This window comes from Moschus berezovskii, chromosome 14, assembly GCF_049115385.1.
Source record: "Moschus berezovskii isolate FMDL1 chromosome 14, NW_MosBer_1.0, whole genome shotgun sequence".
Taxonomy (NCBI): Eukaryota; Metazoa; Chordata; class Mammalia; order Artiodactyla; family Moschidae; genus Moschus; species Moschus berezovskii.
This window is the reverse complement of record NC_142473.1, coordinates 8541501-8561581: the sequence shown is the minus strand read 5'-3', so window position 1 is coordinate 8561581 and position 20081 is coordinate 8541501. Positions and strand designations below refer to the sequence as shown.

At 36.4% G+C, this 20081-nt stretch overlaps 1 protein-coding gene across 4 annotated transcripts in view; it reads left to right on the top strand.

Moving 5' to 3' along the window:
- The window catches only part of DYNC2H1 (dynein cytoplasmic 2 heavy chain 1), a 460552-nt gene that overhangs the window by 272146 nt on the left and 168325 nt on the right, over positions 1-20081 (top strand). For all 4 annotated transcript variants that reach the window (XM_055422858.2, XM_055422857.2, XM_055422859.2 and 1 more), the window contains exons 77-80: positions 2453-2578; positions 6354-6464; positions 11632-11787; positions 13814-13889. In XM_055422858.2, coding sequence (XP_055278833.2) covers positions 2453-2578; positions 6354-6464; positions 11632-11787; positions 13814-13889 — 469 coding nt within the window. The remainder of the gene's footprint in view (positions 1-2452; positions 2579-6353; positions 6465-11631; positions 11788-13813; positions 13890-20081) is intronic.

The following is a 20081-nucleotide window of genomic DNA, read 5'->3' as shown; positions in this document are numbered from 1 at the left end:
GCACTGAGGCGTGCGCTGACTCTAGGGAGTTTCCTTTAGTCCTGGTTACAGTGCATTATTCATCAGGACAGTATTCAGGTGTCAGCGAAATGTCTTGGGGAAAGGGAGCTCTGTTCTACAGGCTGTATCTCTTAGCTCTGATTTTGGCAAAAAGATAAAACCGCTTACACTCATTGTAAGTTTAACTATGTAAATTTCTAGAGTTTTGTGTTGCACAATTTTATTACTGTAAAACCTTTAAATACAGATATAGTTATTCATAAATCTCCTGTTACTTTAAAAATTTTATTGTTATGCTGAATATATATGCTAAGAATAGTAATCTTAATGTAAAAAATAATTTATTTCAAGAAACTCTAGTGTGTCTTACTTTTTTATGTGGGGGTTAACCATCTTCCTGACACTTTCCTGTTGTGCTTTTTAAATGTTTTTTATTATGCTAAATGTTTTCTTCTAAGATTTCATGAACCTTTAAGCTGTTCCCACACAGTTTATGCCTTATAGAAAATTTTGAGTTCCTCTTTTTATCTACCATTTCAGTTCGGCAAAATTTTTTTTTTTCCCCTCTGATTTTCTTGTACATGCCTTCCGTTTGGGGATTTTTGTATTTTAATAATGGCAAACTAATATGTGCATCTAAGTAGTTCAAACAGTGTTTGTTTTATCCTTTCTATTTGCTTAGTTCTGGGTTAGATCTTGAAAATTAAAAAGAAATATATATTAGTATTTATCACATGGTTTGTTACCTGCTTTGCTGCTAAGTCACATCAGTCGTGTCCGACTCTGTGTGACCCCATAGACGGAAGCCCACCAGGCTCCCCCTTCCCTGGGATTCTCCAGGCAAGAACCCTGGAGTGGGTTGCCATTTCCTTCTCAAATGTGTGAAAGTGAAAAGTGAAAGTAAAGTCGCTCAGTCGTGTCTGACCCTTAGCGACCCCACGGACTGCAGCCTACCAGGCTCTGCTATCCATGGGATTTTCTAGGCAAGAGTACTGGAGTGGCTTGCCATTGCCTTCTCCGTGTTACCTGCTTTAGTATGCAATGAATTAAGACACATGGTTCCCACTCTCTAAGACTTTATAGTCTAATTGAGAAACAAAATCAATACTTATGAAAGTCATCTAAGAAACAATGAAAGGCTGTCTTGTATTTTTTATGTAAAGGGAAATCACTGTGGTTTGAAGTAATCTGTAACAATTCTCTTCAAAGTGTTTTGACCACATACTCAATAAAATATTTGAGCTCGGACTCTCAATACATATATATATACATATGTATATATCTGTCATATATACAAAGACAGACACAGCTGTGCTGATACATAAGTATTACATAAATTATCCATAAAAAAACATATTGAGGAGTTTAAACATGTAGCCACTTTAGATTCTTGACTAAAACTTTTTAAAGAATCTTAGACTTGGTGTTAGTCACTCAGTCGTGTCCAACTCTGTGACCCCATGGACTGTAGCACCCAGGCCCCTCCGTCCATGGGATTCTCCAGGCAAGAATACTGGCGTGGGTTGCCCTTTCCTTCTCCAGGGGACCTTCCTGAGGGGTTGAACCTGGGACTCGTGCACTGCAGGCAGGCTCTTTACTGCCTGAGCCCCCAGGCAGTCACCTGTTCATTCAGGTATAGGCATCTTACACACTGAACCTATTTTCTGGGGTCTTTTGGCTTCTCCTTGGAAGTTTTCTGGTTTATAAAGTGGCCTGTCATACTGCATCAGCGTCCTCTGTGCAGACAGATGACAGGGATCAGAAATGCTGGAGTGGAATTCCAGTGAGATCAGGTTTGCCTTTCTTCCCTTCTCTCCCTTCTCCTCTTTTTCTCCCCTCTCTGCTCATGTTCTCTCTCTCCCTCCTCTTTTTGCCTCCTCTCTCTAAAAATGAATAGAAAAACAGGGTTAAATGTAGAGTCTTGGGGCCCAACAACATATTAGGATTTTCTTGGTGATGAAGGGCTTGGGAAGTTACACAGTTCAATAGACCAAGTAGCTTGACAGCCAAATATGTGCAATGTTGGAGAAAGTGTTTTTAGAGAAAATAAATTCAAAGAAGTGGTATTGTTAATGTTTAATCCCTCAAAGAGTTCAACAACAGTCATAAAAATTATTATTTTTTAAAGGCCCATGTTTCAGAGTAAGAACTGCAGGAAATAGTGAGATGGGGAACAAAAACACTGTTGAATACTTCTTTATTCTGTAACTTGGAAACTTGTAATGATAGTATCTCTATGAAACAGAAGAACATTATAAATCTGCCATTGATATAAGGACAAAAGCAAGACAATTGTAAACAGCAACAGAGCCTGGTATTCTTAGTAAAAATTTAGAAGCCTTATTACAGTACTTGAGTTAGTTCAGTATGTATGGCAGGATAATTTGAAACTCTTATGCTCCAACATGTTGTCAGAATTATTATTATTTTTTTATTTGTTTTTATTTTGCAGATTGCCATGGGTCAAGGTCAAGCTGATTTAGCGGTTCAAATGCTAAAAGAATGTGCCCACAATGGAGACTGGCTCTGTTTGAAGAACTTGCATCTTGTGGTATCTTGGCTGCCAGTTCTGGAAAAGGTAGATTCAGATCAGTGTGGCACAGATAGTATCTCACATACTAAATTCAGAAGTCTCCAGGGAACAACAGTATTACAATATGTTGTGCATTACTTATGATGTTTTTGAAGAAATTAGTATTTGATGGGGAATCATTTAAAATCTATATTTTCTTTAATATATGTACATTTGTACAAACCAGAATGGATTTTTTTAGTGAAAAATCTATAAAAGTCTACTTTTTAAAAGGCATTTAGGAAGAGTCAAAAAATTAATCAGGACTGAAGGGAGGCCTGGAGAAATCTTTCAGATGAAAATTAGGGAAATGCTTTAAAGAATTGTAGACGACTGTTTTTAAAATTAAATTCTCTTTATGCTTTTGTTTTATTGTGTCTGTATAGGGAGAAAAGACATAGAGGAGTCAGAGGGAACTGAGGAACTTCCTTGCTGCTGAGGAAGCTGGGGTGTAAACTGAAGCAGTTTGCATTTTATTTAACTAAATATTTATTTAATATTATTTTTTGATATTAATTTTTAATATTTATTTAACTAAATAAACATTTCATTTAACTAAGCAGTTCATTTTATTTAACTAAAATGGCGCCAGCATGAAAATAAGACAGAACAAATTGATAGATCGGTTTCAAATGCAAACCTGTAATTAAGTCTAGGACTTTTTAAAGAAAGATGAATATGGTCTTGGGTAGTTAGAGATGACTCCTAAGACAGGATGTTTCTTGATGGCCATATGGGATTTAGCTGAATGTAGGGGGAGAAAGTTTGTGCTTGATTCTAGCAGCACAAGTAGAAACATAATGGCAGGAATGGGCCTTCCTAGTACAAAGAATGAAGATGTCCTTAACTGTACTGGAAGGCCAAGCAGGGTGCTGTGGGACAATAGAGTTAGATGGTTAGGGAGGGGCGAGGTTATGGAGTACCCTGGAAGTCCTGCACAAGTGTTTAGAATTTTTGTCCTAGGACACAGAATCAAAGGAGCTTGTTAATAATTAATTAATTGATCAATGAATCTGGCAGGAGGAATAGAGCCAAGCAGAACAGAGTGGGAGGCCGTAGCCAAGTTGTAATATGTTGAAAATTTGTATAATGTGTTGAAAATAAATTGGCAACTACATAAAATAGGTAGTTAAAAGGTAGCTAAAACTATGTAAAATATGTATTTAGATAAAATAGGTAGTTAAATATGTAGATTAAATAAATCTTTGATGAATGAGTTAATGATTGAGTCAATGAAGTGATAGACCATGATAACTCATTATTTATAGTCAAAAGAAAGTATATATAAATATTCAAGTAATTCCTGCAGGTTTCTGTAACACTAATGTATAAAATATAGAATTCATGTGTGATGAATGATATATATTTTAAAACATATATTGTGAATACTTGAATCCTGCTTTCTGTTCCAAATAATAGATTGATAGCTATTAATCTATGTAAAATACAATTGCAGTTATAATTTTGTAAGTAAATCTTAATTGGAACTTTTTTTTATTCTGCAGACAAGTAAAAAAACTGGAGTACAGTTGATTTACAGTGTGGTGCTAATTTCTTCTTAAACTTTATTTATTTTTAATTGAAGGATAACTGTTTTACAGTATTGCATTGGTGTTTATCCACGTGTGCTGGTCTCTGCTGTACAGCAGAGGGAGTCAGTTCCATGCATGCATTCCACCATGGTTTAATCCTGGGGGTTAGATACAGTTCCCTGTGCTGTATGGTGGGCCCATGGTGGGTTATCCATTCTAAATACAGTAGTTTGCATACACTGGCCCCAAAGTCCCCATCCATCTCTCTCTCTCTCCCTCCCCCTTGGCAACCACAGGTCTGATTCTTTATTTCTGTGAGTCTGTTCCTGATTTTGTTTTGTTGTTTTTCATTTATTTTTAATTGGAGAATGACTGTATCACTGTATTGTGTTGGCTTCTGCCATACAACAACATGAATCAGGCACCCCTCATAAGCCCCGCCCCACCTCCCCACCCCTAACCTCTCCCCCACCCACACCCTGCCCCATCTCTCTTGGTTGTTACAGAGCACTGGGTTGAGCTCCCTGTGTATACAGCAGCTTCCCACTAGCTACCTGTTTTACACGTGGTTGTGTATCTATGACAGTGGTACTCTTGTCAATCTGTCCCACCTTCTCCTTCCCCTGCTATGTCCAGAGTCTCTTCTCTATGTCTGCATCTCTATTCCTGCCCTGCAAATAGGTTCATCAGTACCATTTTTCTAGATTCTGTATATATGTATTAATATACAAAAGGTGTTTTTCTCTTTCTAACTTCACTCTGTATAATGGGCTCTAGATTCAGCCACCTCACTGGAACTGACTCAGTTGCGTTCCTTTTTTATGGCTGAGTAATATTCCATTGTGTTTATGTACCACAACTTCTTTATCCATTCATCTGCCAGCGGACATCTATCCATGTCCTAGCTAGTATAAATAGTGCTTCAGTGAACATTGGTGTAGATGTGTCTTTTTCAATTACGGTTTTCTCAGGGTGTATGCACAGTAGTGGAATTGCCAGGTCATATGGTAGTTTTCCCTATGGAGAACAATATGGAGATTCCTTAAAATCCATAGTGACTGTATCACTTTACATTCCCACCAACAGTGCAAGAGCATTGCCTTTTCCCCACACCCTCTCCAGTATTTATTTTTGTAGATTTTTTTGATGATGTCCATTCTAAATGATGAGAGGTGATACCTCATTGTGGTTTTGATTTGCATTTCTCTAATAATGAGTGATATGAGCATCTTTTCATGTGTTTGTTGGCCATCTCTATGTCTTCTTTGGAGAAATGTTTGTTTAGTTCTTCCACTTTTTGATTGGGTTGTTTGGTTTCCTTGTATTGAGCTGCATAAGTTTTTGCAGCATATATAGGGTAGATTATATTGTAAAAGTTAAAAAAATTTATTTAAATATTTTGCTGTTCTTTTGGGAAGTTTGGATGAATTGTATGGATATAAATTATAGGTTATTTAAAAATTCATCTATGGGCCAGAAAGAATCTGAGGAATAAAGACACAGACAAATATTTGAATAAGTGACTAAAGCATACAGCACAGGCAGAAGAATTTGAGTGAATTTGAGTGGTGAATTTTGAGTATTATAGGCAATGCTGCTGCTGCTGCTAAGTCACTTCAGTCGTGTCCAACTCCGTGTGACCCCATAGACGGCAGCCCACCAGGCTCCCCCGTCCCTGGGATTCTCCAGGCAAGAACACTGGAGTGGGTTGCCATTTCCTTCTCCAAGTTATTATAGGCAATAGGGTATACTAAAAATTGTACTGAAAAGGAATTGATATCATAATATAAATTTGTGGAAGTGTGAATGGAAGCAGTAAGGACTTGAAGGCCTGAATATAGCTTGTAGTTTAGGCGTAGTGATTGCAAATAATATTTATTTTGTATTTACTCTGTGTTGGGCACTATTTTAAGTATTTTACACCATCCTATGAGGGTAGGTACTGTTATTATCTTTGTTTAGAGAGTGTAAATCAAAGAATCCCCCAAAGTCACACAGCAAGTAAGTGGCAGAATTTGGATTTCAATCCAGTTCGCCCAGTTCTAGATCCAAGTTCTTACCTATTACACTGAGCTAGTAACAGACAAGATGAAAATTTAAAGGGAATATAATCAGAACATTAAGAAACATATCAGAATGTCACAGAAAGATTTAATTAAGATAATTACTTATTAATAGTATATTTATTTATAAAATGTAAATTCGTGTGTGTATTTAAGTAGAATTTTATTCCTGTTTTTTAAAACAAGGAATTGAATACTCTTCAACCTAAAGATACCTTTCGTCTTTGGCTCACTGCGGAAGTTCATCCCAACTTTACTCCAATTTTATTACAATCAAGTTTGAAGATAACATACGAGGTATGAAGATTTAAAATTTGAATCACTAGTTGTGTAAGGGAAGTAACCTTTGCAAGCCTTCTAAACTCCTGTAGACAACTGTCTGCTATACAAAACATTCAAAAACTTCTAATACAACACTTATAAAAATACGTTTACATTTTTCTTTTAAATATTATTTAATGTGTTTTTTGTTGAAGTAAAAGACATAAAATTTACCGTCTTAACCATTTACAAGTGTACAGTACAGTAGTGTTAACCATATGTACCTTGTCGCTAGAATTTTTTCATCTCACAAAACTGACCCTTTTTCTCCTGAAGAGCAACTCCCTGTTTCCTCCTGCTCCACCCTCGCAGCTGGCATTCTGCTTTCTGTTTCTATGAGTTTGACTACTTTAGATAACTCACATAAGTGGAACCGTGCAGTATTTATTTCTTGGTAACTGGCTTATTTTACTTGGCGTAACGTCCTCAAGATTCATCCACAATGTAGCATATGACGGGATTTCCTTCTCATTTAAGGCTGAATAATACCACATTTTATGTGTGTACTATATTTTCTTTATCCATTCATCCACAAACATATAGATTTTCTACCTGTTGCCTATTATGAATAATGTCACAATGAACATGGGTGGGCAAATATCTCTTCAAGATCGTATTTTCATTATTTTTGGACATATACCCCGAAATGGGGTTTCTGGATCATATGGTAATCCTGTTTTTAATTTTTTGAGGGACATCCATACTGTTTCCTTGTGGTGTACCATTTGACATTCCCACCAATAGCACACAATTTCTCTGCATCCTTACCAACGCTTGTTATTTGCTGTTTTTATGTTTTTATTGGGGCCATCCTAATAGTGTGAGGTGATAACTCACTATAGTTTTGATTTGTATTTCTATGCAATTTAATGCTATTGAACATCTTTGTATATGCTTGTTAGCTATTTGTATATCTGCTTTGGAGAAATGTCTTCAATTCTTTGCCCATCTTTAATTGGATTTTTTTATTGTTGTTGAGTTTTACGAGTTTCTTAGGTATTCTGCGTATTACCCCCTTATCCCATACACAGCTTAAAAATATTTTCTCTCATTCCATAGGGTTCCCTTTTAATTGTGTTGATTATTTTCTTTGCTGCATAGATATTTTTAAGTTTGATGTAGTCCCATTTGTCTGTTTTTGCTTTTGTTACCTGTGCTTTTCATGGCATATCCCAAAAAAAGTCATTGCCAAATCCAGTGTTATGAAGCCTTTTCTCTGTGTTTTCTTGTAGAAATTTTATAGTTTCAGGTCTTAGGTTTAGGTCTTAAATCCATTTTGAGTTAATTTTTGTATTTGATGTAAAGTGTCGAACTTCATTCTTTTCTACTTGGTTATCCATTTTCATATAATTCGATTTTTGAAATATAGAAGTTGGATTTTCAGTCTTTGTCTCCTTCTGTTTTTCTGCTTCCTTCCTTCCATCCATCCATCCATCCTTCTAACATGTTTTGACACATCCCCCCCAAACATGATATATATTCAGAATTATATGTGTTAGTAATGTTATGATGTACCTGGTAAAAATCATAAATAAAATAATAAACTGAATTAAAACTTAAAAACTGGTTTGAAATATTCTACTTGGATCGTCTGTCAATTTGTAGAATACAGTCTCTTTTCAGGTGAAAAATGTCTTATTAATGTTTATAACTACCTGCTATCTTATATCAGTACTTCTGTTTTTCACCTGAAGGCATTAAATCTCATGTAGGGAGAAAAAAGGCTAAGAATCCAGAGAATGCAAAAATTATTTAATACTTGAAAATATGTTAATTATATGAATGTCAGTTATAGTATCTAATAAGAAAGGTTCCAGAATCTTCTCCAGCTGCTCTCTCAGTATGCTCTTCTCCTGAACTGTATTGAAGAACTGTGTGGTACAAGCCATAAAGGCAAGGGCTGTGTTTTTCTTGCCTTTTTTTTTTTTAAACTTATATAATACCTGGCATGTAGGAAGAATGCAGTAATATTTCAATAAATGAAAAGTTAATGTGTCAGGTCTTCCCAGGTGGCGCTAGTGGTAAAGAACCTCCCTGCCAGTGTAGGAGACGCAAGAGTCATGGGTTCAACCCCTGGGTCGGGAAGATTTCCTGGAGGAGGGCATGGCAATCCATACCAGTATTCTTGCCTGGAGAATCCCATGGACAGAGTAGCCTGGCAGGCTACAGTCCGTAGGGTCAAACGAGATGGACATGGTGAAGCTGCTTAGCATGCATGCATGCAATATATCAGAGGATCCTTGTTTTTTCTTACTGTACAACCTCTTCCAGTATCCTTTTTTAGGAAGTAATTTGATTACATTTTTATGAAGATTTTCAGTTTCATTTAAATTATTGGTGTTTTTTTTTTTTTGTATTTCTTAAATCAGTGTAAAAGATTTTAACTATTCCCAGAAATAGTATCGTTCACTGTGTTCAAAATTATTACTGTATATGTGCATATGTGTACACACATACATTATTGTATTTAAAAATTGCTAAATATTCATTTTATTATCTCTTCTCTTTTTGATGAATTGTTTAAAAAATTTATTACAAATAATCAATGTCATACTTACTGATTTACTTTTTCTTATTAATTATATTCTAATCACTGAATTTCCTGCTTTTTTCCCTTATATTTTCCTTAGATTTGTATTGGCTTCTGTTGTTTCTAATTTCTTATGTGGAATGCTTAATTTATTTAATTTAACTTGGAATAATTTCAATTATTTTAAGCCTGTGAATTTTCACTTGAGTATATATTTTAATTTATCTTATAATTTGACATACTGGTGTTTTCTGTAGTTGCTCAGTCGTGTCTGACTCTTTGTGACCCCATGGACTTAACTTTGCCCTATGGAGCCCGCCAGGCACCTCTGTCCATGGAATTCTCCAGGCAAGAATACTGGAGTGGGTTGCTGTTTACATTTTGTCATTTTCTGATAGTCTTTATTTGTGTATGATTTTCTCTGAAATTGTATATGGTTTATTCATTTTGTATAATCTTGAGTATAGGGCTTTAAAAAAACCCTAAGTGATTGTTCAGTTACCTTAGTGCTCAGGAAATTTGGTCTATTCTGTGAGAATTTTTAGAAGCTATTTCATAAACAAAACATTTTCATTTTAAAAGTGTACATTTGAAAATGTACTTAGTAAAAATACTTGGGTATTTTTTCTTTTAATTAAAAAAAAGTTTTTATTTAAGAAAAAATGCAATGAAAATTTACTTTTAAAACAAGCTAATTTTTGAAATGAGTTTATTTTGTTCTTTTTCCAAGAATTCATAATTTTTCTTCTTTCATTTTTATAATTTAACAGTATAATATAAATGGATTCTGGACATGTGGACAAGTGTTTTTTGAGTAGTAGTTGTCTAATGTACAGTTTCCTGGGTTTCGGTTTGTGTTATAAGCCTAGCAAGGTCAGGTTATAAGCACTTAGTAAAATGGACTAATATTCAAGGAAGATTAGTTGATATTGTAAAGAGTAATTTGAAGTCCTCCTAGAATTTTAAATAGTACTGGAGAGAAAGAACTGACATACTGAACTATAAAACACCTGCCATGTAATAATCAGTACTGTATTTGTAATGTAAATTAATGTTTCAGTAAAATACTGTAGTCATATAAAATTTATTTGGTTATTTTGAATTTTGCTGGTTATGTCAGTCAGTTCAGTTGCTCAGTCGTGTCTGACTTTGTATCCCCATGGACTGCAGCATGCCAGGCTTCCCTGTCTATCACCAACTCCAGGAGCTTGCTCAAACTCATGTCCATCAAGTCGGTGATGCCATCCAGCCATCTCATCCTCTGTCATCCCTTTCTCATCCTGCCTTCAATCTTTCCCAGCATCAGGGTCTTTTCCAATGGTCAGCACTTCGGATCAGGTGGCCAAAGTATTGGAATTTCAGCTTCAGCATCAGTCTTTCCACTGAATAGTCAGGACTGATTTCCTTTAGGATGGACTGGTTAGATCTCCTTGCAGTCCAAGGGACTCTTAAGGGTCTTCTCCAACACCACAGTTCAAAAGCATCAATTCTTTGGCGCTCAGTTTTCGTTTATGGCCCAACTCTCACGTCCATACATGACCACTGGAAAAACCATAGCTTTGACTAGACAGACCTTTGTTGGCAAAGTAATGTCTCTGCTTTTTTAATATGCTGTCTGGATTGGTCATAGCTTTTCTTCCAAGGAGCAAACATCTTTTAATTTCATGGCTGAAGTCACCATGGAGTAACTTTGGAGCCCAAGAACATAATGTCTATCATAGTTTCCATTGTTTCCCCATCTGTTTGCCATGAAGTGATGGGACCGGATGCCAAGATCTTAGTTTTTTGAATGTTGAGTTTTAAGCCAATGTTTTCACTCTCCTCTTTCACTTCCATCAAGAGGCTGTTTAGTTCCTCTTCGCTTTCGGCTGTAAGAGTGGTGTCATCTGCATATCTGAGGTTATTGATGTTTCTCCTGGCAGTCTTGATTCCATCTTGTGCTTCATCCAGTCCGGCATTTTGCATGAATTACTCTGCATATAAATTAAATAAGCAGCATGACAATATACAGCCTTGATGTATTCCTTTCCCATTTTGGAACCAATTTAGTTATGTAGGTTTTTTTAAATTAAAAAATTATTTTGAAATTTTGAGATGGTCTATTAGGTGTAAGGATTTTAAAGCTTGTTTTATATTTATACATTTTGAAGTTAACATTAAAATAGTTTATTAATCTTGGTAATGATGAAAAATTTCTTCATTAAAATATGTTTTCAAATATATTAAATACTGATGGAGAAGACTCTTGAGAGTCCCTTGGACTGCACGGAGATTGAACCAGTCCATTCTAAAGGAGATCAATCCTGGGTGTTCATTGGAAGGACTGATGCTAAAGCTGAAACTCCAGTACTTTGGCCACCTCATGCGACGAGTTGACTCACTGGAAGAGACTCTGATGCTGGGAAGGATTGGGGGCGGGAGGAGAAGGGGACAACAGAGAATGAGGTGGCTGGATGGCATCACTGACTCGATGGACATGAGTTTGAGTGAACTCTGGGAGTTGGTGATGGACAGGGAGGCCTGGCATGCTGTGATTCATGGTGTCGCAAAGAGTCGGACACAACTGAGCAACTGAACTGAACTTAACAATAAATTCAATATTTTTTTCTGTAGTCACCTCCAGGTTTAAAGAAGAATTTGATGCGTACTTATGAATCTTGGACTCCTGAGCAAATTAGCAAAAAAGATAACATACATCGAGCTCATGCTCTTTTCAGTTTTGCATGGTTTCATGCTGCATGCCAAGAAAGAAGAAATTACATTCCACAGGTAAGTAAGAACATGTCTTGGATATATTCTAAGGTGAACATTTTTTATTAGAATATTTTTACAATTTAGTATAAGTAGCTAACTGTTATGTCTTAATTTGATTGATGATTTGTGAAGTGTTAATCACTTAGTTGTGTCTGACTGTTTGTGACCACGTGTACTGCAACCTGCCAGACTCCCCTGTCCATGAAATTCTCCAGGCGACAGTACTGGAGTGGGTAGCCATTCTGTTCTCCAGGGGATCTTCCTGATCAGGAATTGAACCCGGGACTGCAGGCAGAGTCTTTACCATCTGACCCACCAGGGAGGCCCCATGGTTTATAAATGTGTATCTCCAATTCCATATTTTCTGTTAATCTTCTGGACTGCATATAGCTATCTAGTTCATATCGTTTTGAATTAAAGAGTTGAGAACAATGTGCGAACCATCATAAGCCATCATTGTTAAAGTATTATTTCTATGGTTAAATTCTCACAGTCATCTCAGTGTTTGAAAAGTGAATTCTCATACCTGTTTTTCCTTCAGTATAGCCTGCTCAATAATAGGCATTAATATCTGTTTACTTAAGTTAGAAGCATGGGAGTTATTCTTGCTTCTGCTAAGTGGCGTCAGTCATGTCCGACTCTGTGTGACCTCACAGACGGCAGCCCACGAGGCTCCCCTGTTCCTGGGATTCTCCAGGCAGGAACACTGGAGTGGGTTGCCATTTCCTTCTCCAGTGCATGAAAGTGAAAAGTGAAAGTGAAGTCTCTCAGTCGTGTCTGACTCTTCGCGACCCCATGGACAGTGTTTTACCCATAGCCTCCCTACACTTCCCATTTGTACTCTATGCCTCAGTCACACAAGACTTCTTTATGGTCTTTGAATCCATCAAGTATTCTCACTATAGCGTCTCGCTTATTTTGTTAAACCACCAATAGACCATGTTCTTTCATTGCTTTGGCAGTCCTGCCTGGTACCATGCTCTCACTTTCTCGCCAGATGCCTGTCTTAGCCCAAATTTTGTTGCTCTTCTGTCTTTAAATTTTTCCCATCTTCTTTGTTAAACTTTGTCTACTTCTGTTGGGATAACTTTCCCCAAACTGCCCTCCTCACCTGCCCACCTTTGAACCTTTCTCTATATTTCAGTTACAAGTCAAAATAAGAGCAAAGTTCTGCAGTTTGAGTCCTCACTGTAGAATTTCCTTGCTTTAGTAAATTACTCTAACTCCTGATAAGTTCCCTTGACTGTAAAATGATCATATTTACCTTCATTGTGAGGATTAAATGAAATAAATGGGTGTTTAGAAGTGCTTAACTTCTAAACTTCTGCATAGCACACAGCCTGTCAATAAATACTTGTCAAACAAATGGAAGAGTAAATAATATAGCAGCGTGTTGTTTCATACAGTTATGTGTTATACTTATCAAAGGGTATGCTTATTATTTTCATTTTATAAACACGGGACAGTGAATTTCAATGATAATTAACTTGCTGAAGGAATCATACCTAAAAAGCTATGGAGTTTGGAAGTGGCCAGGCTTACCTTCCTCCAAAGCCTTTTTCCCTAATTTCTGTGACATTCGTCTTTAGCTTAATGTACCTATTAATTCTGATGGATACATGAAAAATAGTGATGCACTTTAATTGAGAAAGCAAAACTTATATTTTAAAAATGAAGCTAGATTTCAGTTTTTTATTGTGATACATAGTATAAATTTAAAAGCTATGAAAGTGCTTCCAAATTAAAATTTAGTCGTCTCCTTCCTTATCCCCTGCCTACTAAGTTTATATTCCCAAGACACCAACACTTCACCATTTCCTGGCTGTCTTTCAAAAATGCCATATATATTTACATATTTTATGTAATATTTAATAAAGTTTAGCTGTATTATCTTATTATTTTTATTAATTCTCAGGGACTGTATTTTTTCTTTTAGCCTATATTGAATATTCTTTTTAAGATTGTCAGGACAGTTATACATGCATATATATCTTTGAATACTGCTTATAGTTCTTTAACATTTTTAAATTTGTTTTGATAGGGTTGGACCAAGTTTTATGAGTTTTCTTTATCAGATCTTCGTGCTGGGTACAACATTATTGACAGACTCTTTGATGGTAAGTTCTCATGATGAAAACTTTGATCTCTGGTATCAATGAAAAAACTTTTGAGGTCTTATTAAAAATACGTTTTTTTCAAGAGTGACTTGACTTCCGTTATAAAATTTGCTTTTAATTTTGTATGTTATGTTCTGAATGCTATGCTTGTAAAAGTTTTTATATTATCGATTGTAGTCATTGGCTTTGATATAATCTGTTAGATTTCTGGTTGATCTGTAGCTCCCAGGAAGCAGAAAGCTAGAAAGACCTTGTCTCTACTTTTTGGCCTTCAGCAGTTTCAGGCTTCTACTGAATTATTCATAACTGAATTATTAATAATTTTCAAAAGAGCTATTAAAATTCAGGAATATGGTAGACTAAGAATCTGTAGAATCATAATTGTGCCATTAAGTAAAATCAGGAATAAAGGTACAAATAATAGACTAAAATAGGACAGCAAACAAAACCATATACTAAGATCCCTTGAGACCACCTAGCTCGCTGCTCATAAAGACAGGACTGGTCCACTCCCTGAGTATCACTGTGCAGGGCCAACTCAAGGGGACACCAGAGTATACAAGAGTTATGTCATAGAGACTGACCTGTGGTGTTGGAGAAGACTCTTGAGAGTCCCTTGGACTGCACGGAGATCCAACCAGTCCATTCTAAAGGAGGTCAGTCCTGGGTGTTCACTGGAAGGACTGATGCTAAAGCTGAAACTGCAATACTTTGGCCACCTCATGCGACGAGTTGACTCACTGGAAAAGACTATGATGCTGGGAGGGATTGGGGGCGGGAGGCGAAGGGGACGACAGAGAATGAGATGGCTGGATGGCATCACCGACTCTATGGACATGAGTTTGAGTGAACTCCGGGAGTTGGTGATGGACAGGGAGGCCTGGCGTGCTGTGATTCATGGGGTCGCAAAGAGTTGGACACAACAGAGCGACTGACCTGAATTGAACTGAACTGATGTCCTAGAGAAGAATATGTTGATAGGACTCTCAAGCTTAAAACCACCCCAAATAGAACTCTAGATTCTTGTCTCTCCCTCCCACCCTGCAGCCTTGCCAAATTACTCTTCCATGAGTCTGCCCCATTCCAGCAAGTGGTACCACCATCCATGACATTGTTCACCTTCAAAACCCATCACTCACCCTGGAATCTTCTCTTTTTCTAATCCTCAGATATCCAGTGCTTTGGCAGTTTCTGTCCCCTTCCCCTTCGTGTCCAAATCACATCAAGATTCTGTTCAGTTTTTTCAATTTTATCAATGCCTTGGTAGTCCAAGCAATAGTGTCTTTCAAAACTTCTCCACAGAGTAACCAAATTTATTTTTTAGAAAAGTAAAGTGAAAGTGAAAGTCACTCAGTCACGTCTGACTCTTTGTGACCCCGTGGACTATATAGTCCATAGTATTTTCCAGGTCAGAATACTGGAGTGGGTAGCTTTTCCCTTCTTCAGGGGATCTTCCAAACCCAGGGATTGAACGTAGGTCTCCCGCGTTGCAGGTTGGTTCTTTACCAGCTGAGCCACCAGGGAGGCCAAAAGTAAAGTAAAGTAGACAATTTCCTTTTAAATCCTATAGTCATGTTTATCTTCTTTCTGTTCCTTGAACAAACCAGGCTTGTTCCTACCTGAAGATTTTGATAGGTATCCTTCCTTTTGTCTGAAATGCTCTTCTCTCAGACCTTTATGTGGTTTTCTCCTTTTTTCACTCACACCTTGGCTTAGGGGTGTCCTCTTCAGAAAAGTTTTTTGTTACCGCCAAATCTAAAGTAATCTTCTAGTTGTTCTCTATTCCCTTGTTCTGCTTTATTGTTTTAATTCATTGAGGTGCTTTCTTATTTATTCATTTATTTTAAAAATTTTCTTCGTCCTTTCAACTAGAGTTTAATCTATATTAAGCAAGGTCTCTGGCTACTTTTTTTTACTCTTTATCTCCTTAAAATCTGCAGCAGGGCATATCCCATGGTAATAGGCACTGTTATTTTTTGTTAAATTAATGGCATCAGAATTTATTATTTTACTTGTTTTCCACAAAAGGATAAGGATAGACATCTAGCATGTGGCCAAGTCCCATTTTTTTGAAGTTTTCTTCTTTTTGTTGTCATTTTATTGAAGTATAGTTGGCTTACAGTGTTTCGTGTATATGGAGAAGTGATTCTGTTGTCCATATATATGTGTGTGTGTTCTTTTTCAGATTGTTTTCTATATAGATTATGGCAAGATATTGAATATAGTTCCCGGTGCTATATAGTGTATCTTTATTGTTTATTTTATATGTAGTAGTGTGTATCTGTTAATTCCAAATTCATCCCAACCCACCATTTCCTCTTTGGTAACCATAAGTTTGTTTTCTATGTCTGTGAGTTTATTTCTGTTTTACAAATAAGTTCATCATTTTTTTAGATTCCACATATAAGTGATCATTTAGTTCAGTCACTCAGTCATGTCCGACTCTTTGTGACCCCATGGACTGAAGCATGCCGGGCCTCCATATCCATCACCAACAACACCTGGAATTTGCTCAAACTCATGTCCATTTAGTCGGTGATGCCATCCAACCATCTCATCCTCTGTCATCCACTTCTCCTCCCGCCTTCAATCTTTGCCAGCATCTGAGTCTTTTCCGTTGAGTCAGTGCTTTGCATCAGGTGGCCAAAGTTTGGAGCTTCAGCATCAGACCTTCTAATGAATATTCAGGACTGCTTTCCTTTAGGATGGACTGGTTAGATCTCCTTGCAGTCCAGGGAGCTCTCAAGAGTCTTTTCCACAGTTCAAAAGCATAAATTCTTTGGCACTCCGCTTTCTTTATGGTCAAACTGTCACATCCATACATGATCACTGGAAAAACCTTAGCTTTGACTAGACAGACCTTTGTCAGCAAAGTGAGAAAAATGATATCTTACAATGTTTTTTGTTTTTTTTCCTGTCTGACTTAGTATAATAATTTATAGGTCCATCTATATGCTGCAAATGGTATTATTTTATCCTTCTTTATGTCTGAGTAATATTCTACTCTGTGTGTGTGTGTGTGCACGTGCACGTGTATAAATATATATATATATATATATAATTTCCTCCTTATCCATTCATCTTTTGATGGGCACTTAGGTTGTTTCCATGTCTTGGCTATTGTAAATAGGGCTGTATGAGGAGTGGGATGGCAGGATCGTATGGTAACGCTATTTTTAGTTTTTGTAGGGAACTTCCTACTGTTCTCCATAGTGGTTGTATCAGTTTATATTCCCACCAACAGTGCCAGAGGCTCCCTTGTCTCCATGCAGTCTAGAATTTATTGTTTGTAGACTTTTTAATGATGGCCATTATGACCTCATTGTAGTTTTCATTTGCATTTTCCTAGTTATTAGCAATATTGAGCATCTTTTCATGTGCCTGTTGGCCATCTGTATGTCCTTTTTGGAGAAATGTCTACTTAGGTCTTCTATCTGTTTTTTTGGTTGAGTTTTTTTTTTTTATATTGAATTATATTTGTATATTTTGTATACAAAAATGCTATTTGTATATTTTGGAAGTTAATCCTCTGTTGGTCTTATTGTTTGCCAATATTTTTTACCATTCCATACATTATCTTTTTGTTTTTGTTGATGGTTTTCTTTGTTGTAAAAAAATTTTTAAGTTTAATTAAGTCTCACTTTTTCATTTTTACTCGTTTTTATTTAGGAGACAGGTCCAAAACAATATTACTATGATTTAGGTCAAAGAGTATCCTGCCTATGTTTTCCTCTAGGAGTTTTATAATATCCAGTCTCACATCTAAGTCTTTAATCCATATTTAGCTTATTTTTGTATTTCACGTTAGAATATGTTCCAATTTCATTCTTTTACATATAGCTGTCCAGTTTTCCCATCACCACTTATTGAAGACTGTCTTTTTTTCCATTGTATATTCTTGCTTCTTTTGTTGTAGATTAATTGGCCCTTAGTGTGTGGATTTGCTTTTTGGCTTTTTATTCTGATATATTAATCTCAGTGTCTGTTTTGGGGCCAGTGCCACACGGTTTTGACTACTGTAGCTTTGTAGTATAGTCTGAAGTCAGGGAGTTTGATTCCTCCAGCTCCATTCTTCTTTCTCAAGGTTGTTTTGTCTATTCAGGATCTTTTGTGTTTCAGTAGAATTAAACATTTAATTTTTGTTCCAGTTCTGTGAAAAATGCCAATGGTAATTTGATAGGGATTGCATTGAGTCGATAGATTGCCTTGGGTAGTATGCTCATTTTAACAATATTGATGCTTACAATGTAAGGACACAGGATATCTTCTTTCCTTCTCTTTGTGTTGTCTTCAGTTTCTTTCATCTGTGTCTTCAGAGTATGGGTCTTTCACCTCCTTTGGTAGGTCTATTCCTAGGTATTATATACTTTTAATATGATAGTACATGGGGTTATTTCCTTGATTTCTCTTTCTGATGTTTTGTTGTTATTTTATACAAGTGTAACATTTGGGGACGACGGAGAATGATATGGCTGGATGGCATCACCGACTCTGTGGACATGAGTTTGAGTGTACTCCGGGAGTTGGTGATGGACAGGGAGGCCTGGTGTGCTGTAATTCATGGGGTCACGGAGAGTCGGACACGACTGAGCGACTGAACTGAACTGAACTGAACATTTCTATATATTAATTTTGTATTCTGCAACTTTACTAAACTTGCTGATGAGCTCTAGTAGTTTTCTGGTTTCACCTTTAGGATTTTATGTGTATAGACTGTAATGTGGAAGCAGCAGCAGTTTAACTTCATCCTTTCCAATTTGAATTCCTTTTATTTCTTTTTCTTCTCTCTTTTCTCTGGCTAGGAATTTCTAAGCTATTTTGAATAAAAGAGGTGAGAGTCTCTTATCAAGAAACAGAACATTACCAATGCTTCAGATTATACTCTAATGCTGCCTTCCAGTCACTACTGTTCTCCAAGTTCCCTCACCTGTATTCCTGTGGTAAAACCAGGCACCTACCTATTTAGACTGGGTTTGCCTGTTTTTTAAAATTGAAATCATACATCATGTACTCTTTAATATTTAGATTCTTTCAGCTAATGTTGTATTTGAAAGAGTCATCCATATGGTTACATATCTATTAGAGTCCATTTATTCTCAGTGCTATCTAGTATGCCATTCTGAGATTGTCTGTCTTCTGTCAGGTATGTGTTAGCAGTAGGAAGGATATTAATTTATTTGTTCCCCATTGTTTTCTTGCTTATTTAAATTTTTTTGAGTTATACATCAGAAAAGTATACATAAATGTACAATTCAATAGATTTTCAAAACGTGAACCTTTGTAACTAGTCCAAAACCTATAAACAGAATGTTACGCATTCTGGAAGCATCTCCTTCATTCCTTCTACACATGATGCAGCATTTCCTCATTTTGTGCTAAGGGGCAATTAATTTTATGATTTACATGAGTTGTTTTAAATATTTATTTTAAAACATATTTTTGAGGATATTTACTAGTATTTTATCTTGCTTAGAAACTTCGTAATTTCCCAAAAGGCTTTTGAACATTTATTTTTATTATATCACTATGCTGCTGCTGCTGCTGCTGCTAAGTCACTTCAGTCGCGTCCGACTCTGTGTGACCCCATAGACGGAAGCCCACCAGGCTCCCCCATCCCTGGGATTCTCCAGGCAAGAACACTGGAGTGGGTTGCCATTTCCTTCTCCAATGTGTGAAAGTGAAAGTGAAAGTGAAGTCGCTCAGTCATGTCTGACTCGTAGCGACCCCATGGACTGCAGCCCACCAGGCTCCTCCGTCCATGGGATTTTCTAGGCAAGAGTACTGGAGTGGCTTGCCATTGCCTTCTCCGATATCACTATGAGGCTTATATTATTAGTGCCCTTTTAAGATGAGGAAGCCAAAGCTCAGAGAAAGTGAATGATTTGTTTATCATTATGTTTCCAGCTTATGATGGAATTAATTAATGACATCATATGATATATATATATATATCATACCACTGAAATTATTGTAAAAGTAAGATGCTTTTAAATTATATTGAATCTCATGATAAAGTCTTAGCTATACAATCTTATGATTACAAAATTTCCTGATATTAAGGGACTTCCACATCTGGAGAATTAAATGTAAAAATGGAGAAAAATTCATTGAATTTTATAGTAATGAAATAGAACTAAGCTAGTAATGCTATCAGTGAACTTAAGTAGGTAGAGTGAAAAAGTGTCTCTGCAT